The sequence below is a fragment of the Chinchilla lanigera genome, unplaced genomic scaffold (assembly GCF_000276665.1).
Source record: "Chinchilla lanigera isolate Chin_1 unplaced genomic scaffold, ChiLan1.0 scaffold00001, whole genome shotgun sequence".
In the NCBI taxonomy this organism is placed as follows: domain Eukaryota; kingdom Metazoa; phylum Chordata; class Mammalia; order Rodentia; family Chinchillidae; genus Chinchilla; species Chinchilla lanigera.
In genome coordinates this window covers 58,228,842-58,246,105 of record NW_004955402.1, presented here as the reverse complement: position 1 = coordinate 58,246,105, position 17,264 = coordinate 58,228,842, and the positions used below count along the sequence as shown (strand labels likewise).

Sequence of the window (17,264 nt, the reverse complement as noted above, 5' to 3'; positions counted from 1 at the left end):
AAAAAAAAAAAAAAAAAAAAAAAGAGAAAAAAGTATACTAATCTATTCAAGTACGTCCTTAATACAGTAAAGTTAATCTCTGTAACCAAAACAGAAACAAAGACAAATGATGGCATCTGCTAGAAGAATAAATGGGCGAAGGCAGTCACTTGATGCTCTAAACAGCAAGAGGAAGCAGGCTGGGAGGATTCCGCACTGTCCTACTGTTCTAGTGGCTCTTCTATATCAAAGTCAACAGAAAAGGCAGGTGAAACTAGAATGCAAACTGAAACAAAACAACTGTAGAACAGACCACAGTAATAATCTAAGCACAAGGGGTATTCCAGAAAAAAGCAATTTCTGATTAAAAATCAAAACTAGCAACACTTGTATTTGCAGTAAGATGTCTTAAGCAATGGAGCAAATCAAGTATCTTTATTAGGCAAGGGTGATCTGGGCCACATACTTCCTAGTAAGTGGCGTGGAGCCAGCAATTAAGGGCCTAAATCCAGCTGCAGATTTTTCTTCCTGATCAGTCTCTTCTCTAGGCTGAATATCAGTTGACTCCAATCCTTCTCCTCTAAGAACTTCTTATTCTGAAGAAAATACTTCCACACAACATGGCTCCCCAGAGTTCCTACTACTGTCCAACTTCATACCACACAAAGAGAAAAACTTTCTAAAATGCCCAAATCAAACAATTCTCTTCACAGAACTGAGCTAAATAACTTTTCAAGTTATTTCACCACTGCTATTTAATATAAATCCTTACAGTAAACACTAACTATCTAAAAAATGACTTTGTTGAAGGTTAAATGTTTTCCATTAATCAACACAGAAGTCATCTTTTGAATAATAAAGTTCCTCTTCCACTAAATGGGAATATTTTTGTGCTACTTGAGGACTAAATTAAAATTTTCTTTACACATTAAGCATATGGAGTAGATCATTTGAAAGTGGAAAATTATGGTCTTGCCTCAAGACACAAAACTAAATTAGAAATAATTTTTGGTCCATTTGTGGCTCTATCTTATTTTTATTTGTTCACTCAGTAATATATTGACTACCTGTGAATTTACCACCAAACCAGAACACTAGAAAATTACATTCCAGATCTTAATTTACCCAAACCTTCTATTTCTAGGTAAGAATGATTACAGTCTCAATTTTTTCATATTTTATTTTTATTATCAACTCCAGAAGTTGGATTCTTTTGATTAAACTGATTTATTTTTATTCACTTCTTTAGAAATATGGCATTACATACATCTGATAAGCCGAGCACAATAAATAAAAGTGCTCTGAAGTTTGTATGCTGGTTTCTTGCTAGCTAAGGACAAGCACTGACACAGTACAACATACCTAATTCAAACTGAATTTCTATAGAAATTTAAGTTGTGCTGTTGTTACTCAGATATAAACAATGTTACAATGTTAAATCTGAAAAAGTCAACAGCTTATTGTACAAATAAAAGATCTCTACATCTGAAAAATTATTTTCTGTACTCTGAAGGAGACTCTTATAGCCTCTGTGCACTGTGGAGGAGCAGCTCCATCACAGACCTCGGGGAGGACCCTACTCCAGGACCAGCCTGAGCAGCTCGGCTCTCAGAGGGTTCACATGGTTGTCTTTCATGTAAGGCTTTTGTTTTGTTTTTCTTTTTTCCTCTGATTCATCTAAAAGGCAGAATTAATGCTAAGGAAACCAAAAATAAGGTTGAAAATACTGTTAAGGTTTGTGTCTAGATGTCTCCCCAAAGCCTCATGCAGTCATGGAAAGGGTTTCTAGAGTTTTTGATTGATCCATGGTCCCATGATGGGATTATGGGTGTGAGTGCAACACGCCCCCTGGGGTGGGTAGCCTGCATACAATATAAGGGAGGGAAAGAGGTTTGGCTGCTGCCCCTCCTGCTGCTTTTGCCATTTCCTGCCAACATAAATGGTTGTCCTCTGCCATGTGCCACCCTGCCTTGCAGGCAGCTGAGTATGGACCAAAACCTCCACAAACTGTGAGCAACCCTTTCCCTTTCTAATTTGGGTATTTGGGTATTGGGTATTTTGTCCCAGGAACGGGAGAAACGTAACCAAGACAAATACATAAAAAATAATTTTACTTGTTTTTCAACAAACTAAACATTTGAAATACACATATCTATATGCTGTTACTACTAAGAATATTAACAAAAATAATAGCACGGAAGTAAATCCTCAAGAAACTTTTTCCTTACCTTCAAAATCCTGTTACCATATTAACAATGTAACATAGGAAAAAAGTAAGGGATTTTAAAAGAGAAATTGTAACTTTTGCTATCTACAAAAATGTCTGCCCCATCTAGTGACCAAGAATACACGATAGCCATATTGCATAATTACAAATATGAAATGAGAAAAAAATCAACAGTAAGAATCAAAGGTGGACATTACTATTTTAGCTAACTTAAAGAAAATTTAGATCTAATTTAAATAAAAACTTTCATATGCATGTTCTGCTGAATCTGCTATTTCCATTATGCTTTGATCTACCAGATTAGCACAAAAAGGATGAATGAAAATATTTACATCTTTGTAAGAGAAAAGTTCTTAAATATCTTTTATTTAAAAACAAGTATTTTAAAATTATGAAATGATATACATACGTATTTGCAATTTTATATGGGTAAAGTCCCATCACATTTACTACATCTTGCACAAAAAGGAGGAGTGCATCCATTCTCAGCATCACGGGAAAAACCACACTGAGATTGGCTCATTAGGTGCCAATTCCCTGTAAAGTCACAAAACTATGCTAGTTCCCAACAGCCTTTTCATATGGTGACTGTAAATGATGAGCTAGACTAAGTAACACTCTTAAGAAAGGAAAATTTCATTGAATATTTTAATACCCGAAATCCATCAATATTTACTCAACATCCACCACACTCTAAAAAGCTCAAAGAAGGAAAAATGAGGAATATGTTCTAGAGAAATGATCTATCTAGCTCTGGGTTCAATCCCCAGTACTATGGATGGAGCGGGTGGTATGAACTAACTAGTCTGGAGTCAGTTACACACATCTTTTAAAAAAGAAAACAAAATAGAACGTGTACATCAGCCCTGGAAGTAGCAGGAAGTGATTGTTTAGGATGAGGGTACTGAGATGGCTTTACAGAATGAGAAAATTCAAGCTTTGAAAAAACTAAGCACACTGACCTGGCCTGAAAGATGCCGGAAAAGTGCCTTCCAGCAGTATTTTCTCAGTGAGAGGAAATACTAAACAAAAGACTGCTAGATGTCTTCTCATTCTGCTTTGATCCTCCTCCTTTACTAAGCTTACTATTCCCTGCTCCACATAAGAAATCATAATTCACAAAATAAGAACACAGTTCAATTTTTTAAAAAGCTAGAAGTGGATATTTCCTTGAAAAGTAGTCCCTATATTCACATCATATGCTAGAAGTAATTTCTAAATAGAAGCAGATGATTCATATAAAATTAACAATATTTGACTTCATTGGACCTGTTAAATGTATATTTTACCTGATTCAACCTGAGGAAGTGCTAGTATCTTAGTATCAAACAATGTCATGATTCTTTTGAAAGGGATCATCTAAAATGAAAGATGTTTTGCAGAACTTTAGTATGACTAAAAAGACCAAAATGTCTCATATGGAGCATTAATGCCAGCCTACCTTCCCTTGAGTCTAGGGGTGAGAAAACATCATAAGGTGCGTGGAGAATCCCTTTGTTCTATGTTCACAGTAGTTCCTATAAGTTAGCACAAAGACTAACAATTGGTGGAAAAGACTGCCTTAGAGAATAATCTCCATAAACACTCTGTTTTCCTATTATAGCACTGTGGTACAATAAAATACAAATATCTTGTTTCTCATCTATTAAAATGGGTGGTCAAACTGCCTTGATGCCACTTGACAAAAATTACTCCCTAAAGGTTCTATTTCCTGAAAATTCTTGAAGAAAATTTTTAATTCAGACTTTTATAAGCAACCACCAAGACATCACGAGTATAAAGAACCTCTCACAAAAAGTCAGCACTGTATAATGAATCTGTATCAAAGTTAGTAATTAAGCATAATTGAAGGCTGCAGAGAACATATAGGCCTTTGTTCTCTTTAATTCTGGCACTGACTGGGAATTAAAGATAAGAGCTTAAGGCATTTTTTAGTCAGAGTCCAGATGCATAAGCCCCATTGCTCTAAAAGTAATTTAAGTGAAATAAAAGAAAAAAATGGTCAAAAAATATTCTAGATGCCAGCAGGGGAAAACATCTATATTCTTAAAAAATTAAAAACAGCAGGTATTTTTATTACTAAAATTTGAGGGCTCTAATGAACTACAGGATAGCAAGGAAAATGCCTTGCAAGTTAACTTGTTGCATCAAATAGCAATTTATTACATGTAAAATCAACTGGAACATTCATACTAGTAAATGCATATACCTCAATACTGCTACAAAATTCAATTCTATCTTACAAGAAAATGAAAGGTAATAAAATAAAATACATCATTTTCGTAAAGATAATCAGAGTAATATATATATGGTCTAATAACACATTAGATAACATAAGTATAATACAGGCAGTATTTATTACAGTCTGGGTTTCGTTTGGGGGAGATGGTACTGGTAAGACAAAGACACTTCTAAACACTTACACACATGATGTTCCATAGGACTATAATACAAAAGAAGAGAAATTAATGAGGAAATAAAAAGAAAGGTATTCAAAGAAGGCATGGAATTCAGGTTAGGACTTGACACAAATTATTTGGAATGGGAACCACAAGAGGTAGAATTTTGGTGGGGTGGAGAATGAGTAGAAAAAAACTGAACCAGGTGAAAGTTAAGGGAAATAGTTTGTCCTATAAATTTAACAGATTATTGAAAGGCTAGTTTGTAAGTGGAAAAGACTTACAGGACAAAGAAACTAAATGCATGACAAAGCACTGAAGAGCCCAGGCAGCAGCTCAGGGAAGGAGAGGGAGTTCAATAGTGCCAATCCAGCTGCCTACTTTTCTCTGGAGCTGGACTTCCATGCTGTCAGTTACAGTTCTAAAGTTCTTAACTACATTGGCTTTTTTAATGCTCAGAGTAAAAGATCACCAGCCAGCAGCAGTCAAGTTCCTCTTCAGGCAGATTTCAACTCAAGCTCCCAATGTCATCCTTACAAAAACCCTCGCTCAATGAAATCCTCTCACCAGTGACTATTTCAAAAGCAATGTACACAACTCTGGAATCAGAGTTCTTCCCTGCTCAAGCTTTACCCAAGGCCCTGAGGAAAAGAAGAACCCTGTCTTTGCCATGCTTCACAGAGATCGTCAAAATGCTCCCTCCTTGGACTGCTTTTAGTCTAAATTTCATTAAAAATGTGACCCTTCAAAAAGGGCTTTCCGGGCTGGGGATATAGCTCAGTGGCATAAGTGCCTGCCTGTCAAGCACAAGGTCGTGAGTTCGATCCCCGGTACCACAAAAAAAAAAAAAAAAAAAAAAAAGGGCTTTCCTAAATGCCAGCTTAAAGAAACACCTCTCCCACCTACTCCCTGGAATACCTACTGTTCTTTAATTCCTAAACCTAATAATTTTCTCTTTTCCTTTATGTAGGTTTTGTCTCTCTGTCTTTAGCTTCTGTGCATGAACATCAAAACTAAGGTCCAAGAGAACAACGGTTATGTCATCTTCAAACACTGCATACCATCTAAGTTTTTTTTAATCTAAGTTTTGAAACATAATAGTAACTGTCATAAATGTTCATTGAAAGAAAAAATAAATGTGATAAATGAGATGTTTGATTACCATTCCCCATAAAATCCTTCAAGTAGGATTACTTGCTCCCTCTCCTAATGATTTTCACATATTATGGGTACCTATATAATAACCATTATTATCTAAAGAATAAGGAAGATATAATATTCATGTTTATTCAGGTGCCAAGAAAAAAAATTACATGGAAATCTGTTGGCCAAAAACAATGAGTATTAGAAAAGCAGAAAAGAGGCTGGGGATTTAGCTCAGTGGCACAGCACCTCCCCGGCAAGTGCGAGGTCGTGAGTTGGATTCCTGGTACCAGAAAAAATAAAAAAAATTTTTAAAAAATAGAAAGTAGAAAAAAAAATTTTTAGTTTCCATGACATATCCTGCTAACATTTAAAATCTTGCACCTAATATAATCTGAATTTATTTTAAAGCAATAAACACATTATTTTATTGATGTAACAAAAATAAACTAAAAGAAACAGGATTTTTGATAGATGCAGAGAGCAAAACCACTAGTATAAAAAAGTGAGGAACCCTCCCTTTTAAGGGGAGCATTTATTAGCTGTACCTATGCAGCAAACTTGAGGAGCAAGCCTTCTCGCAAAGAACAGAAAATTTTGAAAAATGAAACGCACCACTAAGGCAGGTCACAGAAGTGTACAAAATTTTCATACAAGAGGATAGGGACATTTTCTTAGAGTATCTAATGATAGGGCACCACAGTGCTCAACACATTGCCCCAAAACCAAGTGGCTAAAGATATATGCACTCTCAGAAAAATATTGACTTGACTTTTTAAAAATTACTATTGCAAAACTGCTGTTGAATTATGTGGGCTTTGATTTATGTGAGGTTGTTAAAATACATCGCTCACATAAAATGGAACTTCCCCATAAAGGAAAAAAAGATGAAACGAAATAACAGTAGTAAATAAAACACATTCCCTGAAGTCCTTCCCACTTGCAGGAGATGGATCACAATTTTGGCCCTGAGCTTCCCAGCAGTAAACATAAAGAGGAAAACTCAATTATATACATGATTCGCTAGTACCCCAGACTAAAATGACAAATTGTTACAGAAAGCACAACTTCCTGGAATAAAGACCAGAAAGAAGTGACCTCCTTGAGTCTTGCAAGCAAGATATGACATATTGTCATGACAGTATCTCAAATACTGTATTTACATTAAAGATGAGTTTTACAAGGTTCTTTCTTAAACCAATAGCTATCATAATAAAGTATAAAATTGGTTAGGTCATGTTTGAGGGAAAAAATACAGTAAACAGGCACTATAGTAATAGGAATGATCGAAGGATAACTGAAAGCACATGAAGTAATAAGTAGGGGGAGCATGTATATAGGACAAAACATTATCGAATATATGGAATCTAGATTTTCTACAGGGCTCTGGACAATGCAATCAGGCAGGAGTATGGCTGACATTGCTTCCTGAGAGGCAAGAAACCTCACACTAGGCTGAACTGAAAGACAGGGCTTTCCTCTATCCCAGAGAATTCTGAAATCACAAAATTCTATACCACAAATATTTTTCTTAACTTTCACTTGAAAAACTTACAAAGTAGATGTTTCAGTAGCAACACACTGATCATGAAGCCAGCACAGAACATATACATCATGAATGCAATTTAGAAATACTTCCCAAATCCTGAAGGACAGCTTTGCTGGACAATGTAAGTTCTCCATAAGTAACTAAATAAACTGTTGGTTAAAGTCAGTAAAATACAGAATTTTTTTTACAATAATAACATTGGCTATTGTTGAACTGCTTTGAAACAGACAGAAGTCCATAAATGCACTAGGTTCCTAAATTATCCCTCATGGGGAAAAAGAGAGGAAGAAAAAAGGGTTAAAAATTGTGGATAGAAAGGAAGATATAAGACCAGTAAGTAGGGGGTGATGAGAAAAGCCTGAAGCCTTGAAAAATGAGTATAGAACAACTTAGTCAAAATCAAGGTATTTCTTTAAAATGGACAATAAAGCAACAACTTAATTTATAAGCAATTACATCATACATTATGAACAGAATCTTTTTTAATACTAAAAAATTTAGTCTGCCCCACTATATTTCATTCAAGATTTCTGCAAAATGTATTATTTCTCTCTTGTAATGTCAACATATGTTTCTAAACAACTGTAGTGCATTTGGCACAAGTTTAGTAACCACCAAGGCAACTACAGTAAGTCCCCAACTTATGAATGAATTCTGTTCCGGGAGAATGTTCCTAAGTTGGACTCATAAGTCCAACAAAGTTGAGTCTTGTACACTTTTGACAAAAATATACAATGTGAAGCTTAAAAAACTAAATGTGAGGTCTGGTCTTATCTATGAAAGTTTGCGACTCAAATGCTGGTAAATTGGAGACTTACTGTACGTGTACATGCTTTTCCCAGGAATGCTTGTCTTGGGGGTATTCTAATGTTCCAAGGGTATTACATTTAAACATGAGAAACATGAAACAGTGATGATATTTTTATTCCATTTTAAGGCATAAACTCTTTTGAGAGAAAAAAGAAAGGAAAAGACATACTCCCAAAACCCTACACAATATTAAGTCCTTCATCAGTGTCTTATGGGAAACCAGATCAATTACCAGAGCTGCTGATCTTCTCATCCCAAAAAAAAGTTGGGGGGAGAGAGATGTTAACTATCAATAGAATCAAAACTGCTGGTAAAAGAAGACCAGTTGACCCCACATTCCAAGTGTCTGAGAAAAGATGAGAAGTCAGCAAATTTCAGGGCTAGATTTCCTCCTCCTGTTGTCAGCTATGCTGACAATAAGGCTCTAGCTGAGGACAATCACATTAAAAGATGTCTCCAAACATTGCTTCACTGAGAAAATACCAAGGTTATGGTATGAACAGTTATTAGTAAAGGTATAGGTTTAGCTGTTTTCCTATGAAGTTATGCGATGCTTACACTTAACAATGCACTATCTAATGTAAAATCCTCTATTGATACAGTGGTTCCCATGAGTGAACCAGTCGTCCTGAGGTGCTACTGACACAGGTATTTCCTGATGGTATTCCCTGCCCCCTACACACACATCAGAAAGCAATGTATTTAAGGGGACAGTCTGAGTAAGCCATTTCTCTCCTTTTTACACAGTAACCCAAAGCCCAGCTGAATCCAGGCAGTGAACCACACATGGCACCCATTTCTGCCATCACATGCACCAAAGATTCACAGAAGATACACTTGTGACAACTGAGGAGTTACTATGAGTAAATTCAAAGAGTCATAAAGATACTTTGGTTCATTACTCATGTAAGGAATACTTTGAAGTATACTTGCAAATTAATTGGATTTTATCATTTTGGAATGTGACTATATTCAGGGTTTTATTTTTCTATATTTAAGTGTAAAAGGCCTCAAAAATATTATAGTGTACTACCTTGAAATGTTAATGCAAACTTAGGAACAAAAAAAGCTATGTTTTTTTATAGATGCAATCATTTCAAAAGTTAATGGAACCTCAAAAGTTATTTGAAAGTATTTAGTTTTGTTTGTAATGCTAGTCTAGCTGGCAAAATTTACTGGTTCATCAAACTTTATAGTGCAAGTATATGAATTTAGTTTTAATAAATTATCATTTTTGCATATATCAGTCAAAGTACAAGGCCTAAATACTTGCAAACAAAATGCATTATTAATTTAATTGTCACAGCCTATTTAGCTAAATTCTATTATTCTTGCTATACTATGCAATGCATTAGAGGGGAGAATCAAATTCAAAACATAAAAAATAAACTAATTATACTGTCCTAGAGAAATTAAAGTACAGCAAGCTTGCAAAATTATAGCCAAGGCATTAATGTTTCAAATAGGTAGAAATACATTTAACTTAATTCAGGTAACAGCTATACTGAAACTGAGGATTCAGCATGCTGATAGTTTCCTTGCTTCCCAAAACCATTAAAAGGAAGGAAGGAGGAGCCTTTTGGCATTTCTTGTGGTAGTTTATAGCACTTAAATTGTGGTCTCTCCAGTTACAGATATATATTGGAAAATTACATGTAGTTGAGGTTCTGGGATTCTGATTCAGTATTTCTATGTAATAAGAGTGCCAAATAAATAGACTGCATGTTTACATTTGAGACAATTAATTTTTAGTAGGAAAAATACAGGTATCTGGTTTAGATAAACATTGCCACTTAGAATAGGTAAAAGGTAACAATCTACAAGATGGGTGTGCTTTCCAGTCTGAGATGCGATTCTAGATTTTAGGACAACAACAGTGTCCACGTCATAGAAAAGTTTACATTACTTGACAGGGGAGAGAGCCATTCAATTCTTCGGCTATAGTTTGGATCTGAACTGTCCCCCAAAGACGTATGTGTTAAGTGTGTGGTTACCAACATATGCTACTATTTGAGGGATGGTGGAAACTTTAAGATGTCTGATCTAGTGGGAGAAAGACAGGTCATTGGGGAAAGTGAAGACTAGGACTCTGGCCCATCCCTGTCTTTCTCTTTTCTTCCAAGATGCTGTGAATAGCCTTCCTCTATAACACTCATGAAGTACTATGCCACAGTTGCCCTAAAGCAAGAGGGCTAAGCAACCATGGACTGAAAACTCTGAAACCAAGAGCCAAAATAAACTTTCTTACTCTTAAGGAGATAATGTTGAATATTTTTTCAAAGTAATAGAAAGCTAACAAACTTTCTCTACCTTTTTTTAATGAACTCCTTTTATGTACTTATAACTGAAATGAGTAAAAAAATGGCAAAGTGGCTTGGATGCAAAGAAAAAAGTAAATGAAAAATTTGTGTTTTTTCTAACTCACATCATAAAATATAGGTACTATCTACTATTTTAAAAAGGCATGTGTGTTCATATACACACATGTCCATATGTATGCAGGTATAGATATAGATACAGAGATGCAATTGAGATGAGTGGGTCATGAGACTTTAATCTTGACAGAAAACAATATGCAGAAACATCGAATCTATTTAATTTCTAAATAACAAGAAAATTGGTATACTTGGGATCATAATATACACTATCTAAAGGTAGAAAAATGTTTCATTTTTATTATCTAATCTAAATGTTTTTATTCAAATTTATTTTGGAACTAATCAGAAAGTATCAATAATGTTGCCAGTTCCAATGACAACATTTACTAGTTATTGCGAGCTGGGGATATAGTTCAGCAGCACAGCATCTGCCTGGCAAGCGCAAGGTCATGAGTTCAATTCCCAGTATCCACAAAAAATTACTAGTTATGAGATACGGAATAAATTTATTTTTGTATCTTTATGGCTCTTACTCTCATTCCCAAAAAATGAGAATAATAACAGACTGCTTAATAAGGTCATACATGGTTAACTGAAAGAATGTATGTAAATGCAACAGAAACATACTAATTAAAAGTATGCTTTATTTCCACTTAAAACAAATATGAAACATACCTCTGATAAGTCCCAAAATGTTCTTTAAAAATACAGGATTACGTTTACAATTTCAAGATTTAACTCATCATGATGTATACAATGCAATCATTCTAGCCACCATTATTAAATTTGATGATTGAAAGAAAAGTATAAGAAACCCAAATTATGGAAACAAAGGAGATATATCTAGTCCAACATTTTAACACAGTTTAAATCTATGTCCATATTGTAATGCTAATAAAACCAATACTCTTTCAGTAGAAAAGTCAAGTTAAATTCTTCAAAAACAAATACACAGCTATTAAACATTTACAAATATAGCTGAAGAGGTCTTAGGCTTCATAGTGGTAGAATCTGCTTCATTACTGACATTTTAATATCATATTAAAAAATCAAAGTTTTGAGCAGTGTCTGTAGAATTACAATGTTATCTGAGGAAAGCTAAAATTCTACCATCTTTAACAAAGGTGACAGTGCTCACACTAGTTCTGAATAAGCTCTGTGTTATAAAGAATTAAAATTTTCAAAAGTAGCCATGCTCACCTGGTAGCTGACATTGCGATATTTCAGTTCACCTAATATAATTAAGTCTATGTGATGAAGCTAATTATGATACAGTAGCAAGAAAAAGAAAACCTGGCAGTTGATGACATAATAATTGTAGTGTTATTTTTCATGACATGGCAACTGTAGTATTATTTGGAGAAAGACACAAGATATATTTCTTTTCTAATATCAGCAACATTTAAGTCCACAGTAAGAATTTTAAAATGCTACTTTAAAATTTCAAAATAAAAACACAGAAAAAACAGACAAAGGTTAGGTTGACATATTTGTTTTAGCATGTACTAATGCATTTATAGAGGTCAATTCCCTTCAATTTAACTCTTTTACTATTTCAAGGTTTTTTCAAAGCCCTCAAATCCTTTTTACTGTAATATCTAAAATTAACATATGTCATTACAATTTTCTTAGAAAATGACATAAAGTATGATATTCAGCAACAAGAGTACTGCAAATGCAAAACAGGATGAACTGACTTAATAAAAATTCTAGTAGGCATCTCATTAAACAAAGCCTAAAAGAAAAATGTAATTTCATTTGTTAAATAAAACATATATGTATATATGCATGGAAATTACCTTTCTTTTGGTGTGCCAACTCCATGTTTGCCTAGCAGATGGGTATTTAAGTGCTTCTTCATTACAAAAGCAACCCTATAAAATAAATAAAAGTGATTACAGAACTAAATTTGACTCTGGTAGAAACTGGTACACAATATATTTAAGGAAAATACTTATATGTATAAATACTTATATACTTATATACAAAGACAGCATAAAATATACATTACAATGGCACTCTTTAAAAACAGACTGTACATGGATTAAATATAATTTCTGGAAAGCAAAACAAATTACTACACCTAAACTAATTGACTCATTTTCTCCCTTGAGTTTACTGACAGTGACCAAAAGATCACAACAATGACTGCAACAGCTCTTTCGTCCATGCCTCCACTGGCAGTTAGTATAAAAGATAAAGCAGCACTTCGATATAACATGCACTGGCCCCTAACCCATTTCATACTTCAGTCACAAAATGAGTTTGAGAAAATGTCATTTCATTAAATATTTAAAGGACTATAAGAGTAAATGAGTAACTTTCAGAAGCTTCCTTAAAAACAGGGTGATGATTTAAAGACAGGTTTTTAAAATTGATATAAATGTTTACTATAGTTAACAAGAAACTCTGTTTTACTGCCAAGAAAATACCAATAACTAAAACAAACAAGTATTACCTGACATACTATCTTATTTTACACACAAATCAGCTTACTTTAATACTTCTGACATACATATGAAATGGACAGAAATCAGCAACCAATACACTGTACACCATTCTTTCACTGAACGTGGTACAACATCAATTTAATTACACCATATGATGATTTAAAACAATTTAGATCTCATTCAGAAATATCAGACTAAAATGGTTCTCTTGATAAGTAGGAAAAAAATTTACTGATGTAACTTTCAGTGTAAAAGGGCTTGCAAACATTTTTGTTAATTATGTATTACAGCTGTCCTTCATAAAGTTAATTACTAATAGCTGAAAGGCAACAGAATCTATTTGCATATGTACATGAAAGGCATGACATATGCAAAAATATGATTTTAATTAGCATTCCACAATATGAAGGGCTACAAATCAAATTGGCATGTTATAAGATTCTTAACATTAAACACTGAATTCATCTGGACATGTTTGCACAAATGAGTAACATAAGACTGTAAAGTACTATAGACACAGAAAAGACCTGCTACAAAACCCAAGAACAAAATAATTACTAAAATTGTGAATGTTTCTTTTCTTTGCATATCTAGTTTATTTTGCTTATTTTCCTAACACACTAGGAAATCTTGACTTTAAGGCAAAAATAATATACGTGTATTTTTAAATGACTATTACTTCATCATCCAAACAATATAATCTCATACAATGATAATAATATTAATTCCCTTTTATTAGGCAATAATAATACACACTCTATCACTATAAATAACTGGTCACACCATCAATCATGTAAATGGCAAGATAATTATTACATTTGAAGAACCAAACTGTGATAATATTAAATACTGAGCAAAAAAAAAATAACACTTTACAAGCTATTCTGTATTTGTTTCTGCTTGATCTGGACAAAACAAATAAAATTTTTCATTTCTTTAAAAAAGAATACAGTAATAACAACAGTGCATTTAAGTCATAACTTCCCTACTGTCCTCCATTTTCCTATAATTAAAAAAACATAAAGCTAATAGTGAAGAGCAAAGGTTAAAAACCCAAAGTTGCAAACCACAGCTTATTTACATGACCAAGTATAATTTAAGACATCTAAACTCAGAAACCTCATTGCAGTTTTTAATAGCAAAATATTTTATTAATTAAGATATATAAAATTAATCAATTCAACCAAAAATATTACATAGCACAGGAAAACAAATTAAATGGGAGTGCATTAACACACAATTCTAATATCTGCTGAACGTTGCTAATGCTAAATATCTAGAGAAACAACATTTGTTAGTATTATGAGACAATGGAAAAGTTTATAATACAAAAACAACTCTATTTTGTTCAAATAAAAATTTTTATCGACAATTTGACTGAAGTACTAATTCTTTATATTTGGTGTCAAGTACAGGTACTGTATAAGTCTCAATATCGTCCTTAGTCAAAGCATGACTAACATAAAATTTCAAACCTATATAAACATAATATTGTCAGCAATATGTTATGGAATGTAACCTATCCTTCACTGCCCTTGAAAATTAAAGCTTTAAACATGTACTTTTTAAACTAATATCGACATACCACCAGAAATCCAACAAAATAACCCCTAAAGTGAAAAGCATCCCAAAACTGAAATGTCTTGCTCCTATGAAATATTCATTCCTTTATATTCTCACTCTGTCTCAGCATGTTGACTGACCACTTACTATATGTTAGCCACAAACAGATTCTGTACTTAAATGGACTATCAGGGCATCAAAGTGTGTGTCCCTGGAGCTTTCATGCTACAAAGACTGCTGAAGAACGGATCAAATACACTTGTAGCATTCCTTCTTCATAGACTCTGCAAATCACTACTCACCCATACAAGTCAGAAACTAATTAAGGATTTGGTACTGTCCAGTGAACAGTTCTAAGCAGCTCGGGTGCATAGATGAACAAACAATAGACCCTACACTCAGATAATAGAAAAATAACAAAGGGAAACACAGAATAAGGAAGAGGAAAATATTAGAATATTAAAGAGTGGTAAATAGTAGAAGAAAAAATGAAATTGAAAGGGAGCTTTTAAAATTTCAGTGGGCAGTTGGAATTCTATTTTAGGAAGGCAAAGGAATGTGGCTTACGGCAAAGAGGGCAAAGGTGTTGGCTGTGGAAATAAATGAAGAATAGGGATCCCAGGAGGAGGAAAGTCAACATGGACACTGGTTGGGACAAGTGAACCACATTACTTCAGTGTGGAAGCATGGAGCTGTAGCAGTGTAAAGAGGAAAGCAATTCAAAGAGATGAGACAGTGTTGTCCACTGACCATGTAGGTAAGGGTCTATCCCCATTAGCATAGCAAGCTTGGCTTTTATTCTGACAAGAAAAACCATCATGGGCATCTGAGTTGAGAAGCAACTCTTCCCACTTATGTTTTAATAGGACCCATCTGGCACCAACAGAAAGAGATGGGTCACTTAACTGTCTCTTATAATGAAGCCAGGCAAATATGGCAATGGAGAAAAGAACTGGGCAGAGGTGGAATTTGTGTTTGTAATTAAAGCTAACCATATTTCCATACACACTGTATGTGGAGTCTGAGAGGGAGGGGTCATAAAAAAGACCAGTGTTTGATTTGCGAGGGAATGAGCTAATTTGAAACAGAAGACCAGAAAGGAAGATGTTCAATGAGAAATCACAATGGACATGCAGGAAACAGACAGCCACGAAGGTGATTCTTCAGGAAGAGGGCCAGAGCCAGCTTAGAAATGTACTCATTGAACCTATTCATCTGCTAAGAGCCTAATCATTTGAAAGAATATCCTTTTTTCAAAAAAAAAAAAAAAGGTTAAATATATGATTGGTTGATTGATTTGCAATCATCTGCAATTGCTTGAAATAGCCTCACTTAAAATACAGTCTGATGTCAAAAGAGCAATACAGTAGTAATATTTACATTCTACTTTCCAATAAATCAACAATTCTTACTTTAACATTTATTTAAAAGTAATCTTCCTGCACTATATATGATTAAAATTTTCTTCTTTTGGTTCTTTAGCCTTTAACAGTGAAATTATTTCAATTTAAGAGCTATGGATAATTATCTAACTGTTCTATTATAGTAAATAAAATACAATACCAATAAATACAGAACAATAAATGTGAGAAGGAACAAAATTCCAGAGCCACGACGCACGGGCATCTCCTCATTCACACCGGAGTGTAATGCAGTGTGTCTAGGGCAGCCACCACAAATCAAGTGTGCAGAGGCAAAAAGGAGATACTGCAGTATGATGCCCTCCTGGGAGTGAGCTGCCTGTATTTCTGTTCCCCATCTCTTTTGTAACATCAGGCACACCTCACAGAAAGGCATAAGGCAGATAGCTCCTAACTGCATAGAAATTTTCTGATAAAAAATTTAATCTAGACTATAAAAGATAAAGTATTTGCTCTGTGAAGCTCACCGAAATGTGTGTTAGTATATGTGGAAATACACGTGGCCAAGTCCCTCATCCCTGAAGTCCCACTGATCACCCTGTCATTATCTACCCATATCACACAAACATTCCTTTCTACAGCAGTGTCAAACAGTTCCCCAAGTGCTGGTCAGAACACAGATGCCATAGGTGAAAAGCTGACTGAACTACAAAATCACACAACTGACAGTTTCTAATCACTAATGAAGAGAATAACAAAAAAGCCAACAGGCAGCAAGATTATCTGGCAGAAGCTACTGGACAAAAAGAAAAACCAAAGTATCTAACACCAAAAGCATTTCTAGCCTTCTACTTGTTTACTTGAGCTAATTTCATCCACTGTGCTGATCAGAGACACATTTGTGGCACCATTAAAAGTGTAAATCCAAGGGTAACAGGGCAGCATGTTGGAGGTCAGCAGTAAGGCAATAGGCTGCCTCCTGGCTCTCCCATTCTATTGGATATCACTGAGGACATTAAGTGCAATCTCAAGAGTCCCAGTTCCTTCAGACAAAAAATGATAAAAAGTACTTTATGGTTTTGTGGAAATTAAAGAAAGGAATTCTACAAGTACATGCAGCACGGATGCAGGTTACAAGAGATGGATACCAATGCAACACCAGAACTGCTCTCATCAAAACCCTGTGGGGATTCAGTTACAGCTAGGAATACAGATAGGCATTTGAAGGCTTTCAACTCTAAAAGCCTTCATTTCTTTTGGTTGGTGTGTGAGGATGCATAACAGCTGAAGTGGACTTTTAGTTCATGTATATAAGATTTCCTAGAAAATCCAGATGCAAAGATCTGACCAGGGACTCATACCACCGCGATTCCCAGCCGAAAAGCACGCAAAGAGCCAGGTAGGC

At 34.5% G+C, this 17,264-nt stretch overlaps 1 protein-coding gene across 2 annotated transcripts in view; it reads right to left on the bottom strand.

Moving 5' to 3' along the window:
* Positions 1-17,264, bottom strand: part of Znf407 (zinc finger protein 407) — a 471,237-nt gene that overhangs the window by 261,401 nt on the left and 192,572 nt on the right. For both annotated transcript variants that reach the window (XM_005373080.2, XM_013511452.1), the window contains exon 4: positions 12,285-12,359. In XM_005373080.2, coding sequence (XP_005373137.1) covers positions 12,285-12,359 — 75 coding nt within the window. The remainder of the gene's footprint in view (positions 1-12,284; positions 12,360-17,264) is intronic.